General features: G+C 43.5%; 1 protein-coding gene across 1 annotated transcript; it reads right to left on the reverse strand.

The window, feature by feature from the left end:
• Positions 1–406: 406 nt before the first annotated feature.
• On the reverse strand, positions 407–23,000 carry Dnajc25 (DnaJ heat shock protein family (Hsp40) member C25). The gene is made up of 4 exons (XM_021160302.2): positions 22,591–23,000; positions 8,442–8,594; positions 5,717–6,187; positions 407–3,460 (listed from the first exon to the last, which is right to left on the reverse strand). Exons 1-4 carry the CDS (start codon positions 22,915–22,917, stop codon positions 3,338–3,340), a joined length of 1,074 nt encoding a protein of 357 aa, XP_021015961.1. The 5' UTR covers positions 22,918–23,000; the 3' UTR covers positions 407–3,337.
• Positions 23,001–24,015: the final 1,015 nt, after the last annotated feature.

A 24,015-nucleotide genomic window follows, 5' to 3' on the forward strand; every position in this document is an offset into this window, starting at 1 on the left:
CGAGGTGTCCATAGGTATGGATTTATGCCTAGGTCTTCAGTTCAATTCCATTGATTAACGTGTCCGTGAATCAATGTCTATTTTATGCCAGTACCATGCGGTTTTTATTACTATAGCTCTGTACTGGTGCCTGAAATCAGGCATGGTGATACCTCAACAAGTTCTGTTACTGCTTAGGATTGTTTTAGCTATCCTGGGTTCTTTGTTTTCCATATGAAACTGAGTATTGTCTTTCAAGGTCTATAAAGAATTGTGTTAGAATTTTGATGAGGATTGCCTTGAATCCGTGGATTGCTTTTGGTGGGATAGCCAGTTTTACTATGTTGATCTTACTGATCCATGAAGGAATGCAACTTATAGAAACTGGAGAATTCATTACACACCAATGAAGAAAGGACTAATAGCAAACTGTAAGGAAGGCATTTATATGAATAAAACCCACAAGGTATTTTAAAGACTTCAATTACATGAATCGATGAAAAACAGGCAGCAATGAACAGCCATGCTCTGACAGCCCCACCCCTCCACAGCCATGCTCAGACAGCCCCACCCCCTCCTCCCTGCACTAACAGGGCTGTAAGGGCCTCAAGTCTTCTTGGGTGTCTCTAAAATGAAGAGATTTCATTTTGGTGGAAGAGTGCAGTGAAGTACAGTGATTATTGCAAGCAATGGCCTTTCTTTCCTTCATCCTGGGAATTTGAAGCACAGTGAACAGAGGGAAGGGGTAAACCCTCCATCTTTCTGTAGAGTCCACCTTGACTCATGCAATGACTGTGCCCCAGCTCTCATATAAGCAGCCCTCAGTGGACAATTCTAGAAGTAGAATACAGAAATAAAAGCAGACAGACAAAAAACTATCCAAAGATAGACTGAGTCTTCGCTGGCTGAACACATTTCTCTTCTCCTTATGAAGAGGTGTGCTAGTCAGCCTTTACTGTCAAGCTGGTGACCTCAAACTAACCATGAACAGAACCTCACTGAGGCTGGCCTGCGGGTGTGTCTGGGGGATCACCTTGATAAGTGATGTAGGAAGCCCCAGCCAGCAGCACCATTCCCTAGCAAGGAAATGCTGAACAACACGAGAGGCAAAGATCCATATATTCTTTCCTTACTCTTGTGGCTATGATTTTACGAGGTGTTTGAGCTTTAGCCTTTCATCAGAGTCATGGACTGTAACCTGCCACTGTAAGCCACAGAAGTCCTTTCCTCTATCTACTGCTTCCTGACATGGTGTTTGTCAGAGTACCAGAAAAATACAGGCAATCAGAGATGTTTGGAAAATGGTGAGATACACTAGTACTGGCATCTCTTTCTGTTCCTTATGACATAAATTTGTTCTTAGATAATAATGAGCGACAGGTGCTAACACTGATTCTCCACAACCCTAAAGAATAATGAACACCAAGGCCAGCCTGGTCTACAAAGTGAGTTCCAGAACAGCCAGGGCTACAAAGAGAAACCCTGCCTCAAAAAAAGAAAAAAAAAAAAAAAAAAAAGAATAATGAACACACAAACATTTCCAACTACAGTTTACAGAACTCTAAAAATTATAGTATTTCAGAAGTGCAGAGCTACAAAGAGTCCTACTGACAGCCTGGTCAACTTCTATTGTAATTATCAATTGAAATTATTCAATCACATTAGAATAACTGACCTTAAGTCTTTTGGCTAATTGGCAAGGGTAGACTCATGCATGTAATCTAGACTGAGCTTTGTGTGCCTGTGTGTGTGTGTGTGTGCAGATACACAAGGGTGTGGGTGTATGTGGGGACCATACAAGGCAGGCTTGATTGTCATTTTCAGGTGCTCTCCACCTTGATTTCTAAGACAGGTTCAGTATGAGCAGGCCACCATTGCCTGGCATATTTTACATGAGATGGTATGTGTGTGGGGAGGGCTGCAAAGTCAGTCCCCACTGTTTGCAAGGAAGCACTTCATCAACCAAGCTACCCAGTCCCTGGGCTGAGCTTTTAAAAGGATCAATGTACTTCACTTAGAAATAAATCCCAGCACTTGGGAGGCAGAGGCAGGTGAATTTCTGACTTCGAGGCCAGCCTGGTCTACAGAGTGAGTTCCAGGACAGCCAGGGCTACACAGAGAAACCCTGCTTTAAAAACAAACAAACAAACAAACAAAAAAAAAAAAACAAAAAAAAAGAAAAAAAGAAAAAGAAAAAAAAGAAAGAAATCCTTCATAGCTATTATGCTACACTAATCTTTTAAAAGTATATGCCACAAAAGCAATATGTTAATCTTTACATAGCCTACCAGGCAGCATGATGCATCACAACCATTTTATTAATATGAAGCAGGAGGGTAGATCTTGAACAGAGCACTGTATATGAGTATATATGGTACTTTGGTAGAGTATCAGGTTTGACTCAGCCATTCTGCCATTTACGTTCACTTCCATAAGTATAAAGACACACTTATCCCCTAGAGGATGACAGCAGCATAGCATTGCCTGTCTTCTTTCTAGAGCAAATGCACATAAGACCCTCATGTGCATTACAGTTTAACCACAGAAGTAATGCAGGGAGGGAGGGAAGGAGGGTTGGAGGGAGGAAGGGAGGGAGGGAGGGAGGGAGGGAGGGAAGGAGGGAAGCAGCAAGTTGGTGGTATAAAAGACCTTTTCACAAGGTCCCCTCTGCAGAAATGTTTGAGAAAACAGTTAGTCCTATAATGAGACTGTAATTGAAAACATCCCACAAGGACATGATGTAACCCACTCTCCTGGAGAGTTTCTGATCTTATCAAGAGTAGAATCACTGGGCAGGAAGTGCAGAGGTTCTAGAATACTCTCCTAGAGAATACGTTGAATAGGCTCAAACCTGTAAGGACTACAGTAAGGACAATATGTTACTGAATGGTTCTCCTGGAGAAACTGTGTCCAGAAAGACACAATAATCTGATCAAGTGCTGTTGTCGTTATTCTGTTGTTGTTTTGTAAAACTAGAGACCAGGAAAGGAGGAAAATTAGCATTATGAGAACATAAGCAAACACTCTTGAAGAAGAAACACTTCACACAGAAGTTTTAAATGGTATCTAATAAATTTCATGTCAAATTTAACTAAACATATAAAAATTTTAAATGGCAACTAATAAGTCCCCATGTCAAATCTTTTTAAACAAAATCCACAAATAGATTATAAAAATTGAACCATCATAAATGTCTTCTGTATAAAGTTTTAAGGGAAAGTAGAAATTTCTACATTATTCTGTTTAATCATATGTTTTGAACGTTAGCTACTGCTGAGAGCAGCAGGCGTGTTTCCCAAGTAACTGCTATGCAAGTGACGTCACAATTAGAGTGTGGCACAGCAGCACCTCAGCATCTTCAGTCATCCACAAAGGTCAGCCGTCCAGGCCCTTCATTCTTCATCCACCTGCGGTAGCGCTTCCACCGAGGGTCATTTGCCAATTTTTTCTTTAATTCTTCCTCTTGTTCCTGCTTGTAGACCTGTGAGCATACACAACACGAAATGACTTTATGATACAGAGGGAAACCTGGAGGTGAGCGTGTTGATCTGCTTCCTGGAGACTGACTCAAACACTAAAGTAAGTACTTGAATATCCACAGTGAGAAAAACCAGAGCTACCATTTCTCCGGTTTGTTTTTGTTTTTTTTTTTGTGATGGGGTCTTGCGATGTAGCCCAGGCTGGCCTGGAGCTTGCTGAGTAATTCAGACTAGCTTTGAATTAATAATCCTCTGTCTCAGCCCTTCTAATGTCTAGGATTATACACAGGCAAATACCATCCTTGGACCTGGCCTGAATTAACATTTTTTTTCCCTAACCAAGGAACAAATTGGCCTTATATATACATTTGCCTCCAAACTGAATTTAAATCTACTTTTCAAAGATAATTATTAGGTATTTTTTTCTCTAAAGTTATCAAAAAAAGGTTGTATAAATCTCATAGGTTAAGAATCAATTATTTATTAAAGCTTTAGTCAACCAAAAAACTTCTTACAGCCAGTTTTATAGCCACATTTTAAAAAATTATTGTTTTCAAATATTGTAAGCAATGAACAATAAAACCTCATAATATAATAATTCAGCCCAATACAATGATCTGAAAAGTCAGGGTTTATAGCAAAAATCTCTCAAAGTACTGTGGTTGTGTGTGCACGTGTGGATGGTGGTGAGCGTGTGTGTGCTATGAGCACGTGGAGCAAGCAGAGTTGATGGGACGTTTTTCCATCAGCCCTTCAGCCATCATCAGCCTTTAAAACAGGCTCTCTCACTGAGCCCAGAGCTCACGGATTTGGCTGGCTGGCTGGCCAATGAGCACCCAGGATCTACTTGCCTTCACCAAATTCATGCGGTTTCTGAGAGCCCAAGCTGAAGCCGTCATGTCTGTGAGGCAGGGACCTGACCAAGAGCTTCCCGTCCCTTCAAATAGTGTTAAGAGCTAAATTGTTGTACATTACCTCCTATTTTTAGGTAATTTATATACAGGAATATATTTACTTGCTAAACATCTGACAACTTCTACTAATTTTGTTATCAATAAAAATCTACCTTGAACATTACATACAAAATGAAGCTGACCACCAAAGAATGCAACACCTAATGTTTCTTAAATTGCTGGAGAATCTTTCGTGTGCTCAATGCTTATATTCTTACATTAGCCAACCACTGTCTCCATAATACAGGCCACTGCAATTGCTGGAGCCTTCAGCACTGTGGCTAGATAGCTGAGCTCCTCTGAATAACTTCTGTAGCTGATAATAGTGAAAAATAATTTTTAATGATAAAATGGCCCAGGTTTAAAGGCATTACAATAACTTGATTTGAATTGAAAGCAAATAACATTCCAAAATGCGGCAGTACTATTCAGAAGATCTATTTTAACAAAATTTCTTTTTTTTTTTTCCTTCTTTTTCTGTTTTCCTTTTTGGAAAGGAAAAATTTAATTAGTGCAAAGAACAGAAATTACCAAAACCGCCCGTGCACAGGCCACTGCACTGCAATCTGACAGATCCCGTGCACAAGCCATTGCACTGCAATCTGACAGTTAGATCCTGTGCACAGGCCACTGCACTGCAATCTGACAGCTAGATCCCACCGACACACCACTGCACTGCAATCTGACAGCTAGATCCCATCGACACACCACTGCACTGCAATCTGACAGTTAGATCCCGTGCACAGGTACTGCACTGCAATCTGACAGCTAGATCCTGTGCACAGGCACTGCACTGCGATCTGACAGCTAGATCCCGTTCACAGGTCACTGCACTGCAATCTGACAGCTAGATCCCATGGACACACCACTGCACTGCAATCTGACAGCTAGATCCCGTGCACAGGCACTGCACTGCAATCTGACAGCTAGATCCCATGGACACACCTCTGCACTGCAATCTGACAGCTAGATCCTGTGCACAGGCACTGCACTGCAATCTGACAGCTAGATCCCATGGACACACCTCTGCACTGCAATCTGACAGCTAGATCCCGTGCACAGGCACTGCACTGCAATCTGACAGCTAGATTACTCTTAGTTTTTCACCAGGATTACCTGATTAGTATGTTTTAAGTACTGCTTTAAAAAAGAAAAAGCAAAAAACCAAATTTACGTTAAATACCCATTGTCCCACTATAAAACACAGCCACTTTTTCAATAAAAGTAGGAGCTGCAGTCATCTTTGAACTCTGGGACTTCTGAAGTGACAGAGACCACGTGCTGGGGGCAGCCACTGGCACTCACCTCGTAATTCTCCTTTATCCAGAGCTCCCGCTTGAGAAACATTTCTTTCTGATGGTCCTCCAGGCTGTCAAACTGAGACTGGGACATCTTCATAGACTTACGGATAATGTATAGTCTCTCTTCCTCCCCATACTCTTTGCCTTTGATGTTAAAGTTATAGATCCACCTACAATACCAGGCTATATAAGAGCACAGGTGAACAGGGGCGAGGATGACCTGAAACAAGAGGAGGTCCCGAACTTGGGGTTTCTGGTAGCCCCCCTTTATGTCTATTTTACTTTTTATAATGTTCTTTATGATGTTCTCCTCCTCATCACGGATTTCTTCTTTGGACTTCTTGTTTTTCCCTTTTTCTTTGGCTTTTCTGAGCAGTCCCTGCTCCTTGGCGATTTCTGTTGCCTGGATGCGGTACTTGGGCACTGTGGCTAGGTAGCTGATTGCTTTATTGTAACTATTCCACCAGCTGAAATACTAGAACATAAAATATATAAAAATAAGTCACTTTACTAGCAAAACTCATCAAAAGAAAGCCACAACAGAAATCCCTGTGAATGCCCCAAGAAACCCAGCTGACAGAAAGCGGGAACCTCAGTCAGGTGTGCTGTCTCCTGCTCTAGCCCCAGCCCTTGGCAGGGGGGCAGGTGGATCAGGAGCTGGAGACCAACCAGGGCAAAGTAGAAACAACCTATCTCGGAAAACCAGAAACAACAGTGACCTGGAAGATCTTCATTAGTAAAACACCTCCCTTCCCTTGGCCTACCAGAGGAAGATTAAACTGCATAATAGCTAGTAAGACATTGGTTTAAAACTGGACAGGGTGTGATCTCAGGAAACTATTACTTTTTCTCTTTCTTAAACCATCTACACGTCTGACAGGAATGCTTACCATATTCTAAAACAAAGACTCAAGTATATTTGAACTCTACGCATTTGGCTCTCATACAGCACACACATGGTTCAGTTCCCACACGAGTAACACCCTGGGATCTACCAGAAACAGCAGGAAGAAGAGGAGGGCAATACTTCTACAAATGCTAGTAGTTGAAATATACCACCTCGGTGTTTAATAAGAATTTTTTGTATATAAACCGAATATTGTTTCTAGCAGTTAACCTAGAGAAGCAATCTCCAGGGCTAGAGAGAAAGCTCAAAGATTAAGAACACATTATCTCCTTGCAGAACACCTCCGTTTGTTTTCCAGCTCGCACAACTATAAGGAGAATGTCTCGTGTACTGAGTGGAAGTAACACCTGTCAATAAAAAGCTGATAGCCTATTAGCAAAAGGCAGGAAGCAGAAAGTGGGAGTTCCGAGAGAGAGATTGGAACTCTGGGAGATAGTCAGAATCGGAAGATTCAACACTCAGAGAAAGTTGGACGTATGAACCTGAGGAGAGAGAGGGAAGCAGCCATGCTGCAGACATGCGATTGTATAAATGGGTTAACTCACTTAGGAGCCTGTTAGGGAGCAAGCCTGGGCACTAATAATTCATAAGTCTCCGTGTCATGATTCGGGAACTGAGGCAGACATATAAGAAGCCCAAACGGATACATACAACCGCCTGTAACTCCAATTGCAGGAAATCTGACACCCTCTCCTGGCCTCCACAGACACTAGGCATACTGGTGGTTTCACACGCCTGCATACGTGCAGGCAAACACAGATACACATAAGAATAAAGCCTTTTCAAAACTCAAAGTAGTTCTCAAAGTTGCTGACTGTTTTCTTCCTGAGGAACCCTCTCCCTCCAGACGAGCGCACGATAGGCGTGGTTAGCTTAAGACATCACTCCAGGCTGGACTCGGACTCTGTGGTAGTTTAGAACCACACCGAGAGTTCCTCTATCTCCTTGAATGTGAGTAGCGGCTCCTCCGGGGATGCAGGACTGTGTGCGATGTTTGGGAGTGCGCTAGCATCAGCCAATGGGAAGCCAGCCTTATTAGGCCAAGGTCAAGGTGTTCTTAACTTTTCCCAAGTTTAAGAGAAATCACTGAAAAGTCCTATAAAGGCGATGATATGATCTGGCTGTTAAGTGGTAGCCAAATACTCTTAGGAGGGAGAAGAGAAAAAATGTTTCTTGTTTGTTTGTTTTACAGTATGCAATATTTGAGGCGGTCTGAATGGAAACTGTCCCTGTAACTTCAAGTGTCTGGTGGCCCTGTTTGGGAGCGTCTGACACATCTAGGTGTGGAGCTGTACTAGAGAAGTGCAAGCCTGGGGGTGGGCTTTGAGAGTGTGTAGCCTCGCTCCACTTTGCCATGATGAACTGTGGTGAAAGTCAGCAGCCGGCTTCCTCCTCGGGCCACCTGCTACCATGCCTCCTCACTGTGAGGGACTCCCTCTGGAACTGTAGGCCACAGTTAATTCTTCCTTCTCCAAGTTATTTTTGTCCTGGTATTTTATCACAGCAATAGAAAAACAACTGGTAGACTAGTCACCACTAGTTCCTTAGACTCCCTGATGACAAAGCCTCTCCTGCTAGGGGCCTGGAAGAGGGTGTGCGCATGCATAACACACGTGTGTGCATACGTAACACACGTGTGTGAAGAGATGCATCATGTGGTACAGCACAATGCATAATGAATATGTACAATGAAAAAATCCAAAAAAAACCCCAAATCTCAACTGGAAACCAATTTACAAAGTATATTTATAATACAGATTTATGGCACTAGGCAACAAAAATATATTTATACACAGAACTATATATATTCACGAATACACACCTGAAACATTGAAATGGCACACACACTGACCAAAATCACCACCCTAACGTCCACTTTTGGGGCCAGGCGCCTGCTGTAGTAGTGGTAGTAATGGCTATAGTATTCTTCTGGATGATCCAGCATGTAGTCATAATCCTTCCGTGTTTCTTCATCCTGGGAAGTGAAGGAGATGCGACGTTACATGGCATTGCATTAAGAGCCTCAGTCTGTAATCTGTTAACTTTAATAAAATATCAAGTCAAAAAACTTTCCAATACTCTTAGAGGCATGTATACCAACTTTATGTTAGATATAAAGACAGAATAAAAGCATTCCCCAAATTCTTTAGAATTATTAGTATTCTTGGAAACCCTAACATTTTAACAACAAATAGCCTTCAGCTAATGCTATAATACAATACAAAGTTCCTGTAACTTCAGGACATTCTGACACTTGCTCATAAACCACAGAAAGAAAATATGGCTCATCTACTATTTATATTCACAATCAGGTTCCAGCTTTGCCTAGAAAGTTTTCTGCTGAAAGCAATGATAAAGAGAAAAACCAGGTAAAGCCAGTCTGTACCTAACCATCTCTAGAACACTGAGACATCTCTGAGATAACACAAAGGTCAAAGTCTAGATTTGTGGCCTTTCTCTGAGCTTCATTCTTTCTTTGTAAAAAAGATACCGCCTGCCTAATCTTCCCCATGGCTGCTCTGATATCAGAAGACACTGCACAGTCCCCTTGAAGCTGTGCAGTCCTTACTCTCATAAAACAGTGACAGAGCCACCTCACAGATAAGGTAACCTATCTCTCTTATTCATATAGATAAAGAATTCTGAGATGTTTTAGGGATGCATGTACTTCTTTTTCTTTGTTTATGATGTGTGTGGGTTTGCATGGACACAGGTTTGTGTGTGTGAGTACAGGCATGTGAGTGCCACAGCAGGTGTGGCCGTCAGAGGACAGCATCCAGTGGCAGTCCGTACTTGCCACCTTGTTTGAGACAGACTCTTCCTGTTCACTGCTGTGTTCACCAAGCTCGATGACCTGCATGCTTGCAGGATTCTTCCATCTCTCCCTTCCATCTCACTTCCTTCTACAGTGGGAGAAGCCTGAAGCCTGGGTTTACAGGCACACAGCACCACAGCCTGCTTACGTGGGCTCTGGGCATCTTACCTCAGGGCCTCATGCTTACACAGAGCAAGCACTTCCAATTCCCTCAGCATCTCCCATCACAGTAAACACCTCTTAAAATTTTCTTATGTAGTCAGTATCTAACAGATAAACATTTTATTGAGCTACCTTGGGTAAGATTCAGTTTTATCTCAAAAGAAACCTAATTTTCAACTTGTCCTATTTTACAAAAATGGTAAAGACTAAGACAAAGTCAAAGTCTTTTCAAAGTTTTCTATATGGTGTGTAATAGAAATCATTGCAAAATAACGATAATAACCTGAGAGGTGCCCTTCTAGTTTAAACTGCTCATCCATCAAGCGGTACTGAGTGCCTTGTCACTATGGGCACATGCCCTGGGTCTGTTTAGGGCTTGTCTCCTTTTGAGTCCTGCAATATCTATCTTCTTATAATTAAAATAACAAGTTGGCTAATGATAAAATCTTCCCTGTGTTTACTAAAATCATCATGTGTTATTTTCTATAAAAACAAACAAACAAAAAAACCCTCTGAACTTAAGGCTGGAGAGATGGCTCAGTGGTTAAGAACACTGCCTGCTCTTCCAGGGGTCCTGAGTTCAATTCCCAGCAACTACATGGTGGCTTACAACCATCATGGGTTGTAACTATAATAGGGTCTGGTGCCCTCTTCTGGCATGCATATAGAGCACTCAAATATATTAAATAAATCTTTTTTTTTTAACCTCTGAACTTTAGTAAGAGTGCTCAATAAAAGTTATCCCACATTTATCATACTTAAAATATTTTAAGTCTCGCTAGTGTAGGAACGCTAGTGTTGAGTAGTCACAGGTACCTTTAAGTGCTGTCTGACACCATGTGGAGGGCCAGGATAAGAACTGTCTGTTACGTATAAGCAAGAGTGGGATCGGGCTGATGAAGTCTTCAAATTCACGCATGTACATTCTCATGTCAAAGGGTTTTCTCATTGCAGGCTCTGCCATCAAGGCACTATTCCTTACCGAGTCAGCAACTCCTAACCTAGGAAGGGGCCATCTCTACAGCAGTCACACAGGCAGCTCTGAGCACATCTCTTGAGGTGTCTCACTTGATACTTTAAGATATCTTTATAGAATTTCCCTCTTCTCCCACCATGTTTTTGGTTCTGGTGGCTAATTTTATAGAAATGTCCCCATTAGGCCTGAAACTTGATTTTAACCCAAGTTTTCAATCCTGACATACTTTCTGCACTGCATCCAAGCAAGAATCTTTGTGCTCCAACTACACTGAAATCAGATTCCAGCCACCCTCTGCCAACATTCTCCAGAGCCCTCTGTCCAGCTGTTGGGTTGTTGCACTCCTAGTTGAAGCATAGAGCAAGGTCTTTGAAACCTGGTATATGGACACCAATGTGTGTGGCTAGTCACTCTTCTTTCTCCTCCTCTCTAAGTGACGTTCACATTCCATGGAACACATATGCCACTCTTGCTAAGGCATTACATCCAGACCTTCCCCAGGGTCACCATCTTCTTATGACTCCAGGTACTGGACTCCTGAGAGCGTAGTGGCCAAAGTTCCAGCAGTGACCATGCTCACCTAGTGTCCACCTCTCCCCAGGTCTATTCTGAGCTTCCTAAGGCCTGACACTACACAACACTAGAAAAGGTCACAGGGCCAAAACTAACTTGTCTTAGGATGGTGTCTTTCTCTAAGGGGCACCACAACTGCATGTGCCTGTCTGGTTTTAGAGAGCCAAGCGCTGGCCACCTCTGAGCTGTATCATTTATTCATCTCTGTATCATTTATTCATCTTACTTAACTCTCGCTACAAAGCCTTTTTGTTCTTCTACAAAATGAAAATAATCTTTGAGCAAAAGCATTCATGCAATTTAAAAAATATTGAAAGTTGGTACAAAGTTCTCTCAATAGACAGGGGTAAAAATCCTATTTTTCAGTAACCTACAACGTTTAAGACACACAGCTAACAAGAACAAATAGGCAAAGACAGAACAAGAAGGCTTAGCTTTCTTTTAGGGGACCATACTAGAGAACTAAGGTCCATTATTAATGCAATAGCTTTCCCGATAAAACATCTTAGAAATGAGGTTCCTAGGTTTCTCATATGAACGTTTCCTCACGATCAGATTTAAATTTCCCTGGCATGCAACAAGGCTCCACACCAGTCCCAACTCACCTACCCAGCTCTTACCACAGCAGACAGACAGCAATTTCTGGTTTTGGTACACTCTTCCAATGCCATGTGTTTTCTCATGTCTGAACATTTAACACTCTCTAAATTAAAGCTTATTCCTTTTGTTAGCCTTATGAGCTACTGAAAGTCATGAGTGCTGCTACCTCAAACAGCTTTCTGTGGTGATGAGGACGGAAGCCAGGCTGTTGAGCACGCTAGACAGTTGAGCACGCTAGGCAGGTGCTCCACTGCTGAGTTACCCTGCCTCACCCCGGGAACACTCCATTACACCGAGTTCCTATTTATTATAGCACTTATCACATTGTAGTCATTAGGGTTTCTTATCCTTGAGTGGGAATTTCTTAGGAGGGAAGTGGTAGGGTGTTCATTAATCTCTATAGAGCCAGGGCCTAGCTCAGTGCCTGGCAGTCAGTGTGTCATTTCAAAGCCGAGAGAGGTGTTTTAAGGTCTCCTCCTTCTACATCTTTCTCCAGCCACACAGGTCTGCAGCTCACCAGCAAGGCTGGATGAGTGTTACATCACAAAAATGTCAGCTTGACAGAAGTGACTGCTTGACTTTACAGTTTATGAAAGTACACTAATGTGGCTAAAACATGTCGAACAGTTTAATATCTTACCTTTCAATAAGGTAGTACTTTTTCTTTCAGCAATATTGTGGATCTTAAGGTCCCAGGGTCAGGAGATTCCAACTTCTTTCCAAAATCAAAACTTATACTTGTTTCTTCCTGTCCTGAGCCTCGACAAGCAGGGCAATACATTCCTGGCTTCTAATGTCTACAGAGGTAAGTGGTGCGTCTGCTGGTGTCCATCCATCCCCAATCCTCTTGGGCATATGCAGGAGGACTGGAATACAACCACCAATATCTAGATCAAAAGCGAGCAAAGGCAACCCACAAGCCGAGCAGCACCAAGCCTTCCTCCTCTCTCGAAAATGACCGCCCCCGCCCCGAGCAAACCGTGACATCCTCAGCTTAAAATGAGGTATGCACTGCTTTCTTTCAATCAACATGAATTGCAATGTAAGATACTACAGACAGTTTTACATCAAAATGTTCTACTATACAGAATGGGGAAAGCATTTTCTGATGGTAAAGGACAGGAATTGAGAATATATGTAAATGTAATTAGATTTTGTTCATTCTTCAAAATACATAGTAATCTTATTAACACACACTCATGTGAGCTCACTAACACACACACACACACACACACATACACGATGATGCTTCAAAAATTAAACTTGTTCCCTTACATTTTTTTCCAGGTCATTACATCTGCTAAGGATTAAAAAACTTAACTGCTATCAGTTTTATGTTCTTTCTTGTTCCCTGTCCCCTAGTCAGTCACAAGGGCAACTATCTGACCTGTCTTACCTCATTCTAATGTCTCTACAGAGTCCATGATCCAACAGTCGATGTGTAAGTGACACATCTACTTTCCCTGGCTTCTCCTACTCTCAACAGTCTTGAGCATATTCTAAATGTGACATAAACAGCCACAGCTCGACAAGCTCAAACCCAAGCCTGTTCTTTCTGTTTCAGCTAATGGTATAGGTGTGTACTCCACCTGAGCTTTTAATCTTCCTCTTCTGCAAATCAAAACACAAGGGATTAGCCCTGAGTTAGACACAGGGGAGATGAAAACACAAGCAAGATACAGCCTTAGCCTCAAGAGTTCTCCTTTTAGACGAATCTAGCAAACAAAAAGCACAATTTTATGCTACCAAAGAACTGAGGAACTCTGCCCGGGTCTACAGGCAGTGAGGTTCACAGAGAGATGAAGCGAGGTAAGAACTGGGTCTTTAAAGTGGGTAAGAAGTGTTGGAACCTGTTGCAAGCATCAGAACCAAGAGCTAAGGTACGGAAGCTCTGAACAGGGGAGCAATGGGGATATTTAGGAAGCAGTAGCAAAGAACTAGAAAGCAAGACTAGAGTTAGTTATTGTCTCTGATGCTCAAAAGTGAAATGTTTCACAGTATGAGGACAACTGCAAGAAGTATAGCTGGTTATTTTCAAGACATTTCTGCTGCAATAGTCTGAAAAAAATGCAAAAAAAAACCCCAATAAGGAATAGCTTTTAGTGATTACGTAGAATATGGAGGGCTTGTAGTTAAAAGGATATAAAACAATCAAAGGAGCCCAGTGTAATCCCAGCACTCAAGAGGCAGAGGCAGGTGGATGTCTGTGAGCTCGAGGCCAGCCTGGACTACACAGTGAGTTCCAGGACAGCCAAGGCTGTGTAGAGAGAACCTGTCTAAAATAAAAATAAAAATAAAAACCAATCGAAACAAACAAGCAAACAAACAAATCTAAGGAGATACTGAACATGATGTTGATGCTTCTAATTATATATAATATGTGACCCACGTAAGAATGAAGGACTAGGGAGCAGGCCTGGAGATTAGGGGAAATGGGAAGGAGAAAATGACTGGGTATACTTGTACTCTCTGGAGCCCCCAGGGCTCGTTTATTTACTACTTTGGAGAGATGTGCTTTGTTTACGAGTAGCCTCTTTAAAATTCCAAGACAGTAGTAACTTGTGAAAACCTGGTAATAATGCTAATAATCTGTGTTCTCAGTAAGGAAAACTGTGTCCAGTGAGAGGCAACTGAGTACTACCTTAACAGCACATCAGCAATCCCTATCAGACTTAAAATGTGCCACAGTTTTTCTCTGTTGAATGATGTCAGTATCTCATAGGTTTTCTCATCAATTAATAAGACCACAATCTCTGACATATACTCCTTTGGTACCTGTGTGAAAAACAGCATTCTCTTTTAAAGTTTAGTCTTTAACAGAGATAGTAAAACTACTTGTGCTACAGATAAGAGGCTGTTGAAACACTAAGCTGGCAAAACAGGCAGGAGTGGGAGCCAACACTTAAAAGTCAAAAGAGCGATGTAGTTGAAGGAGCTCAGAAGGCCCGGGGAGACGGCTCAGTGAGCAGGGCCTGTGCTGTACAAACATGAGGACCACAACCACAAGAGGAGTGGGTGAGCACGCAGGGCTCTGTAGTCCTGATGCACAGGATGTGGAGCCAGAGCAGGGAAGCTCCAGCAAGCTGGCTGGATTTAAATCAACTTGCTTCAGGTTCAGGAAGAGGCCTTGTCTCAGAAAATAAGGTAAAGAGCATACCAGATGGTGGTGGCACACTCCTTTAATCCCACCACTCAGCAAGCAGGAAGCAAAAGAAGTAGATCTCTGTGAGTTCAAGACCAGCTTATTCTACAGAGTGAGTTCTAGGACAGCCAGGGCCACACAGAGAAACCCTGTCTCGAAGAAAAGACAACAAAAAATTGCAAAGTGATTAAGGAAGGAAGGAACCTAACATTAACGTAAAACCCTCGGCTTCCACATCACTCAGACATGTGTGTACACGTACCACACGTGTGCATCCATACACGTTACTCATGCATCTGTTCACATACACACACACCCCAAAACCCAAAGGGCTTAAAAATAGAAAAGAATACACAAAGACAGAAGCCTAAGAAAAAGTAAAGCCCAGAGCATAGGGATGAAAAGACTTAAAATTTTATTAAGAAGGTTCAGTGTGTAGTTCCATAGTAGAGTCCTTGCTGAGCATACTCAAAGCCTTCAGTTTAATCACCAGCACCAAAAAATAATTAATAATAAAAACAACAACTGGAAAAAACTAAGTAATCATTGGAAACCATGGCTAGAAAGAGCAGAGGAGCAGCAGCATCTGAAATTCCGGTGACTGAAGACTGAGACAGGGGGATTACAGATACGAAGCCTGCCACAGGTTTTTTTTGTTTTTTGGTTTTTTTTTTTTTTTTTTTTTTTGCAAAACTCTTTAAAAAGGACACTGAAGTGGAATAGATTTATTGAGCATTGCAAGAAATTAGGGGCTGAGGACTCTGCTCAGCCTCTGCTGTAAATATACTTTCTAATTTCCTTAACACACAAAGAGATACACAATGATGCTCAACTCCTGGAGAACATTTTCCCTGACAACCAAGTCACAAACCAAGGATCAGAAGATTGGAGCCCTGTGCAGTAGCTACAGTGAAGCTGGACAGTTAATCCCAGTGCTTTGACCCCACAGTGCGCTATGCTGCTGGCTCCAGGCTGCTAAGTCAGTCACTGCTCAGGAGAGCTGCTTCCATAAGAAATGGCTTGGCCACAAAGCAACGCCTACCTATGCCTGCAGGCCCATATCCCCTAACACATCTCAGCACTTTCCTTGAGCTGCTCTCTGAAATGAATGTAAGACTGTGTTATTTTTCCATCTTAAAACCTATTGTAACTACTCAAACTATCAAGTTCAAACTTTTGAACAAAGCTTAAAGAGTTGAGCTGAGGGCCCAGTTCAGTTGGCAGTGCTGCTCAAAATATGGCATTTGACTCCTAGCATTGCACAAAACCCGGCCTGGGGAGCTGGCTCTCAGTGGGTAAAGGGAAGACCACAAACACTATACAACAACAACAACAATAACGGATCTAAGAAGAAGCAGGCTCAGTGGTGCAGCACTATAGTGCTAGTACTTCTGAGGAGGAAGCAGAAGGCTCAGAAAGAAGCTCGAGGACACCTCTTCAGCTCCATAATGACTATCTCAAAAGGGGAAGAGGGGAGCAGGCTGTTCATCATCTAACCCCAAACTAAGTCTGAATCTTCTACAGGTCTAGAATATAGAATCAAGAAATAGATCTATGAAAAGAAGGTTACAAAAACCTCAGTAAAGGCCTTTGCACTCTTCTTTCTATCCCAGCACTCCCTCAATGCCAACTACTGGGGCCAGGAACAGAGATCAGTGGAGGGATACTTGCTAGTATACATGAGGTCCGGGATTCAGCCTGAGCAACTGGGGTTAGTTTGTCAAGTAGTCAGTTCTTGACTAAAATTATATCATGTTAGGGTTGATCAAGTGCTTTGATTAGCAGCTGACAAGGTCGCACTCGGACACATCAGAATTAAGCATCTGGTATACACATCAGCCTCAGACAGAGTGGGCAACAATGACCCGAGTTAAGGGAAGTAAGAGAAGTTCTGTTCTAGTTTCAGAACTGAAAGTAAATGTAGTACAAATGCTATCACGCCTTTCCCACCCCATGGGAAGTCACCAACCACATCACACCTTGCGACTAACCACAGGCAGGGCCTCACAGTCCTTACAAGTGTTGCGGGTACTCATGCTCCATCCAAGCAGACATGGGAAATTAAAACCACCTTCAGGCTATGATCTATAGCAGTAGTTCTCAACCTGTGGGTCTTGACCCTGCTGGTCACATATCAGATACCTTGTGTATCAGATATTTACATTACAATTCATAACAGTAGCAAAGTTACAGTTATGAAGTAGTAAAGAAATAATTTTATGGTTGGGGTCACCACAAAATGAAGAACTGTATTAAAGGGTCGAAGCGTAGGAAGGTTGGGAAACACTGCTCTGTAAGGGTTACTTAATGTGGCTGTCTATTACCATCATAACTACAGTAGATATTTTCATATTTTCATGATAGTCATGCTTCAGTTGTGAATGGGGAGGGGGCATTTTGAGTCCATGGTCTCAGTAAATACTAAAATCCCATATATAAAACAACACGTTTATATATAACCTATGTCCTCATTTAACAATACCTAATACAATGGAAATGCTAAGCATGCGCATGTGCAGTACACTTATTTTGAGGCAGGGTCTCAGGCAGCACAGGCTAGCCTAAAAGTTCTTGTGTAATGAAGGATGGCCTTGAACTGCTGATCTTCCTGTCTTTTAACTTCCCAGGTGTGTGCTACTACACCAAGTTCTTACTGTGCTAGAGATCAAACCCAAGGCCTCATGCATGCATGCAGGCTGTCTACCGACTGAGCTACATCTAGAACCCCAGACATTTCTCCACCCCTCCAGATATTTTGCATCTAAGTTTGGCTGAATCCCTGAATGAAGAACCCATAGGCACAGCCAGCTAATTCTACCAATTCCCATGAATTGCTGATTAAAATCTTCATGACTGTAAAGATTTGGAATGTTAAAATGTGTAGCCAATTTTTCCTCCCTAAAACAGTCTCTGGGGGCGAGGGGAGGGGGGGTACTTCAGTCCCGGAGCCTTGAACACTCAAGTGATTCTGCACTTGGGCTGCTTACATTTTCCTTCTGTCAGGAATGCCCTCTGCTGTCAACGGTGGGGGCTTTCTTTCCGACCTAGCTAACAGGGCATGCTTATTTACTGCTTCCTTCTCATACTGAAATACGACCTGTAGGAAAGCATGACCACACAATAAGTATCTGTCTATTCTTAATAAAAGCTTAAAGTCAAGCTGACCCTGGGGCCTCAAACCTGTAATCTCAGCTACTTGGAAGACTAAGAAAGATTGATTATAAGGTTAAAGATCTTTCGGCTATGCAGTGAGTTCAAGGCCTGAGTAACTTAGATGGATGTTGCATCAAAATTAATTTTTTTGTTTTTTGTTTTTGTTTGTTTGTTTGTTTTTCGAGACAGGGTTTCTCTGTGTAGCCCTGGCTGTCCTGGAACTCACTTTGTAGACCAGGCTGTCCTGGAACTCAGAGATCCACCTACCTCTGCCTCACAAGTGCTGAAAATTAAATATTTTTTAAAAATTAAAATTGAAAAACAGAGATGGGTATGTGTCATGGAACAGCCTGTAAACCCAACCCTTGGGAGGCCAAGGCATAAGGAGTTCAAGGTCATCCTCAGCTACAAAGAGAGTCTGAGGTTAGCCAGCCTAAGCTATAGAAAGCCCTGACCCTAAACCAAGCCAAACCAAAATAAATAAATAATCTAGACCAGCAGAGTGGCATAGCCTTTAATGAAGAGGTAGAGGTAGTAGAATCTGTGTGAGTTCAAGGCCAATCTGGTCTGCATAGAGTTCCAGGATAGCCAAAGTTACATAGTAAGACCTTATCTCGGAAAAAAAGAAAAAAGAAAAAGAAAAAGAAAGAAAGAAAAGAAAAGAAAAAGTTATGGGTATATAGCTCATATACAAAATTCAATTCTTGGTTTAAAAACAAAACCAAAAAACAGGGAGAGAGAGCTGTACCTCCACTTGCCTCCTCCCTAGCACCTTGTGTGTCAGCTCAGGAAAGGACCGTCAGAAATCTCAGTAAGAAACCTGCAGTAAGTCAGAGCACAGGGCAGGGAGCGCAAGATCCTCCTTTTGCCAAATTCTCTCTAAGTGCTAGGAGTTCTGCCACCTCAGCCACTGATAAAAAGAAAAATAAGCATTGTTCTGGTGAAGCCTCCATTCCAAGACAGATCTAATCTCTTTACACGCTCTAACTTTTAATCAGATAACCTTCACACCAGAATATTGCTGTGACCTTTCCTATGTTCTTGTCGTGTTGTGAAACGTTGTCCACGTCTACGTTTTCATCTCTTACCGACCATAACTGTTTTAACTGAATCTTTTCTGGCTGTTCCTGCATCTGCTTACTCTGTGCTATTTCCTGGTTTTGGTTTTTTAATCCAATTTTACCTACATTCACAGTTATTTTTGCTCTCATTTTAAAGCCCTAAAAACAATGAAAGTGGAAAGCACAGGTCTCCTCTCATGCAGGCTGCTTCACTCCCAGCCGTCCAGTTCATATTATTTGTACTACTCTAAAATCACAGTTTGAGTCAAATAGCAAAGAAGGCTGCACATACCCGTGTCAAACAGCGGGAACAGATCTAATTTCCATCCTGTCCCAACTGTCTCCAAATGAGAGTTTAACTAATATTCACTATCTGATGTGCCAGACATTGTGCTAGGTCCCGTGGATACACATGACAAAGGGGCATGTTTAGTGCAAGAGAAGGGTCCCTGAAATTTACACTCAGTGTGATAAGTGCTATAGCCACAGCAGTTCCCATGGCCAGACTAGAGTGTCCCACCTCAGGAGACTCGGCGCTGACTGAGCCAGTGAGTCCACTTTCTTCCAAAGTCTAGGATTTCTCTCAATTCCCAACAGCCATAAAAGCATACCACATCACACTGGCTTAACTCACACAGCCCTGTGTGAGATCACAACTGTCTGGAGTCATGTCGTGACCCAGAACGGACTTGCTAACAGGAGCCAAGTGTAACCTTGCATAGCACCTGCACGTGGACGGCCTTTGCCCTCCATCATCCACCCCTTCTCTGGGTTTCCCTCCTCGTGCACAGGCGGAATCACTCGTTCCTAAATTAGTAATGACCACGTGTCTTACCTTCTTGTCTCATTAATTGTACTTAAGTCCTGTTGCTGTACTTATTTTTAATACAAAAACAAAAAACAAAACAAAACAAAAACAAAGCCCACCTTGCTCCCCTTGCTCTCAATATGAGCACACAACCCCAGAACCACAAGTCCACTGACGTCAAACATAAATGCAGTTCCCATGTGGAAGATGTACTTATGCTCAACATTTAGGGACAGGCTTCCAGGTGCCATTTTTTATCCTAGAGTCCAGAGCCCCTGGACCTCAATTTCCCCTACCAGTCTACCTGACCAGTTCCTAGCAAAGTTCATCTACATTTCTTCTCCCCCACAAACCCTTCTTCCTCACCAAAGATATGCTACAAACAAACAGTGATTACATCTGCATGGTCTCCGTAGAATAACTGGAAGATCAGCCCGTCCTACAAGCTGGATGGCATCTTTATTAAGTCCTTGCATTACTCAGAAGTGTCATTCTTAGGCAACTTTCTCAGTTCTCCATTACGACAGAAACACACATCAGGCAACCTATTTGTCTTTGACACCACAGCTTTTAACGTCCCTTTCCAGGTGAAGGCAATATAATGAGCAGAGACGAGCTTATCAGTACTCCATTGAGAAGCTGAAGCTATGTTCAGATCTAAATTTCAAACAGGTATTTTCAGAGTTCTGCTGTGTCTTGACGGTAGGTTCGGCTTGGGAGCTGGGGCTAGAATGCTCCCCAGGGCCTTCTCCACAAGTTTCTAGTTCCCTGCTGGGAAGTAGTCTGAGCTACCACAAACACCTTGTCAGAGTCAAGTAAAATGTTACTTTCTCTAGAAACTCTAGGCATTTGGGAGGAGAGGGGGAAGGTTGGTGGTGGTATGTATGTATTTGGAGACAGGGTTTCTCTGTGTAGCCCAGTTATCCAGGAACTTGCTTTGTAGAACAGGCTGGCCTCAAACTCAGAGATCCACCTGCCCCTGGGTCCCAAATGCTGGGATTAAAGGTGTGCACCACCATGCCAGACAACACACTTTATAACTGCCTAGAAGCCCCTTGGTCTGGAGTGGACACATTGTTTTACCTAGCTTTTTTATTTTCTGATAAATAAGTTCTAAACTTTAGAGTAGAAACCTTTAGAAGCAACTATCCAAAACAACCAGATTGGGCTTGGGAAACAGTATCCCTAAGAAAATGGCATAACTATTTTGAGTCCTAGGAGTACTTCATTGAGAATGTCATCTGCTGTCACTACACTTTAGTCCTGGCACTTGTTCTCAAAGTTCTTATGAACACCCTTACCATCCACCAGCCAAACCCTTACCATTCCCCCGCCAAACCTACCCACCCATCTCTTGCCCCACAAAACCTAGGCGAAGGCGACAGTTGCCAGCGCTTCTGCTCCTATCTGTCCCAGATGCTCTCTCAGCAGAGCCCCCAGTGCACCTCGAGGCCCTTGAAAGGTCGGGCAGCATAGAACCACGCGTTCCTCAGCAAACAGTTTGGGGTTCACGTGCTGCGCGGTCCAGGGGGAACAAGTTCTTTCTGTTTTTTTTTTTTTTAAGCCTGTTCTCTCAGTCACTCATCCCTCTAATAACGGGGACTAAGCCTTCAAATTTCTTTCTAACTGCTCGCCCATACCTCAACCGAGTGCCAACAAAAACTGTATTCTCACTAGCTGGTGGGAATTTAGTCAGTGAAGCACACTCTTAATAGCTCCAAACAGCAAACTGCTCTAAGCCTGAAAGAAAGGGAATTTGACTCCGAATTGTCAACTCTATAAAGCTATTCTGGAAGACTATTCCACCGTTAATGATAATACAGCTATCCAAAGTAGCCATTACAAGGAGGCTGGAAAACAAAACAACAACAAAAACCTAGGAAAGAGACACCTATGATGGAAACACAGCTATGACTGATGCTACAGTCTTCAGATGGGGCTCTTTGAAACAGAAATACCTCCCTCAAGCATGACATAACAGGTGTTTTTTGGTTTTTTTACATATACTACAGTAAACAAAGAAAAGGGTGTCAGGCTAAATCTTCCTACATGTACAGCAGGCAATAAAACCTTTGTCAGATCACTACACACGTCCAAAATTTTTTTCCTACTAGTAATTCTCAATCTCCCCCCCCCCCCAAGTCAGAAACAACTATCCAAGGTCACTCGGGAGTTGTCAGAACCAAAAGTCATAGTCCAGTCTTCGGACTGATAGATAGTTCGCTGTTTGTGTGTGTGTTTCTAGTTCTAGATAAATGCCATCATTGACACTATCCCAGAGGCCAAACTTCTGTCCTATCAAATTGGCATGATCAGTTGTTAATACTCAGTATTTCAGACTTTTCTGTTCTTTGTCCTATCTCAGATTCTAGCACTGACAATCACCCTGCTTTCCGAGCATGCACCTCAAGTTATCAGAATGCTTTTTACACCAAAAATAAAATAAGTGCAAAGCTTTGCATAACAACTGTCCAAAAACAGAACTGTCTGTCCTCCAAAACTGTCCTCGAGGAGGTGGCCATGCTGGCTAACGGGCCGAGGTGGCTCATTCCACGGCCACGTGGGAAACGTGGACCTCCTAAAAGTCCAGGCGGCAGCAGTGTGCTGGGGTCGTAGAGGACCTGATCACCCGGCTAGGAGACCCAAATCCCCAGCCACCCATCTGCGCCCGCGAGCCTCACCTTGAGCGTCTCGTAGGCGGTCGCCACTAGCAGGAAAGCCTCGGCGCTCGGCGGCGCGCCCCCGGGGCCGTCCCCGGGCTCGGGCCGGTAGCGATCTGGGTGGTAGCGCCGGGCCAGCTGACGGTAGGCCCGCGCGATCTCCGCCTTGCTGGCCGAGCGGCTCACGCCCAGCACCTCGTAGCAGTCGCGCGTGCCGCAGTACAGCCCTTCCACCAGGGCCTCGGCGGGCCGCGCCAGCAGCGGAACCAGCAGCAGCGGCGCCAGCAGCAGCCATGGGCGCTGGCCGGCAGCCCCGGGTCCCCCGCGCAATGCTAGCCGCGCCGCCATCCCCGCCTCGCTCGCCGCTCTGCCAGCACAGCGGCCGCGGCTCTCCTCGGCGCCGGGCTCGGCCCCGCAGCCCGGTCCACGTCAGCAGGCCGCGCCTGTGCGCAGGCGCAGGGGGGGGCGTGGCGCCGCAGCCACTTCCGTCCCCGCGCGTTGCTAGGAGAGAAGGACGCCTTAGCCTCGGGCGGCTTCCTGTGAGTTGCGGAGCCGGGTAGTCTTAGTAGCTCAGCAGTCTATTCTGAGGCAGAGGTAGGTGTCTGTCTGTCTGAAGCGCTCCTAGCCGCCCAGTGCGGCACAGTCCACACGCAGGACTAGCCACACGCCACCTTCTCGACCTCGCTACTTCATCCGCTGCCGTAGGAAGTCTGGGCACTGGCATCCTGTCGCCAGGCCTGGACATCGTCCCCCCTCTAACCAACCCAAACTGAAGATGAATTTAGACAATTGCACTGTCTCTCTCCCAGGAACCCTGAAAGACCGTGGCCTTTTAGTTCTCTGTTTCTCTGCTTATTTATATTTTAGAGCAAGCAATTATTTGCCCGGAGGATGTAAAACGTTTAGTAGTACCCCCGTACGGTCCACAAAAGTGCCTGTAACACCATTATCCCTAATTGTGACAATCAAAATACAGCTTAAGATCTTGCAAATGCCTCCAGGGAAATGAGGAGGTGGGGTGGGGAGAGGACATGCTCCACAAAGTTTGAATTTCAGATAAACCACAGTTTCTAAATGTGTAATTTATTTGTTGCTGTGACCAAATACTTGCAAGCAGCAACATCAAAGATGAAGGATTTATTTGGGTTTAGGGTTCTAGAAAATACTGCCCTCACCATCCAGAAGGCCTGGCAACAAAGTTGCTAGTTATACATTATCAGAAATTAGAATAAAGGAATGAAAAGTGTGCCCAATTTATTTTCTCCTTTTTATTTGATCCAACGCCTCACTACGTATGATGGTGATGTGTCCATGTTCTTCTTACCTCAGTTACACCCTTCTGGAAAACAGCCTCACACACATTCAGAGATGTATTTCCATGGTGATTCTAAATCCAGTCGGGTTGATAATGAATGGCCAGTATATCCCACATGACTGACTTTATAG

This window comes from Mus caroli, unplaced genomic scaffold (genome assembly GCF_978045245.1).
Source record: "Mus caroli unplaced genomic scaffold, Mus_caroli_1 scaffold_6, whole genome shotgun sequence".
NCBI classification, from domain to species: Eukaryota; Metazoa; Chordata; class Mammalia; order Rodentia; family Muridae; genus Mus; species Mus caroli.

Bases quoted from the DNA above. Each gene is read 5' to 3' on its own strand.
- Dnajc25 (XM_021160302.2), bottom strand. From the start codon at position 22,917: ATGGCGGCGCGGCTAGCATTGCGCGGGGGACCCGGGGCTGCCGGCCAG. The intron at 8,595-22,590 runs GTGAGGCTCGCG...TTCACTTCCCAG, and splicing joins CCGCCTACGAGACGCTCAAG to GATGAAGAAACACGGAAGGA. The intron at 3,461-5,716 runs GTGAGTGCCAGT...GTATGCTCACAG, and splicing joins GGATAAAGGAGAATTACGAG to GTCTACAAGCAGGAACAAGA.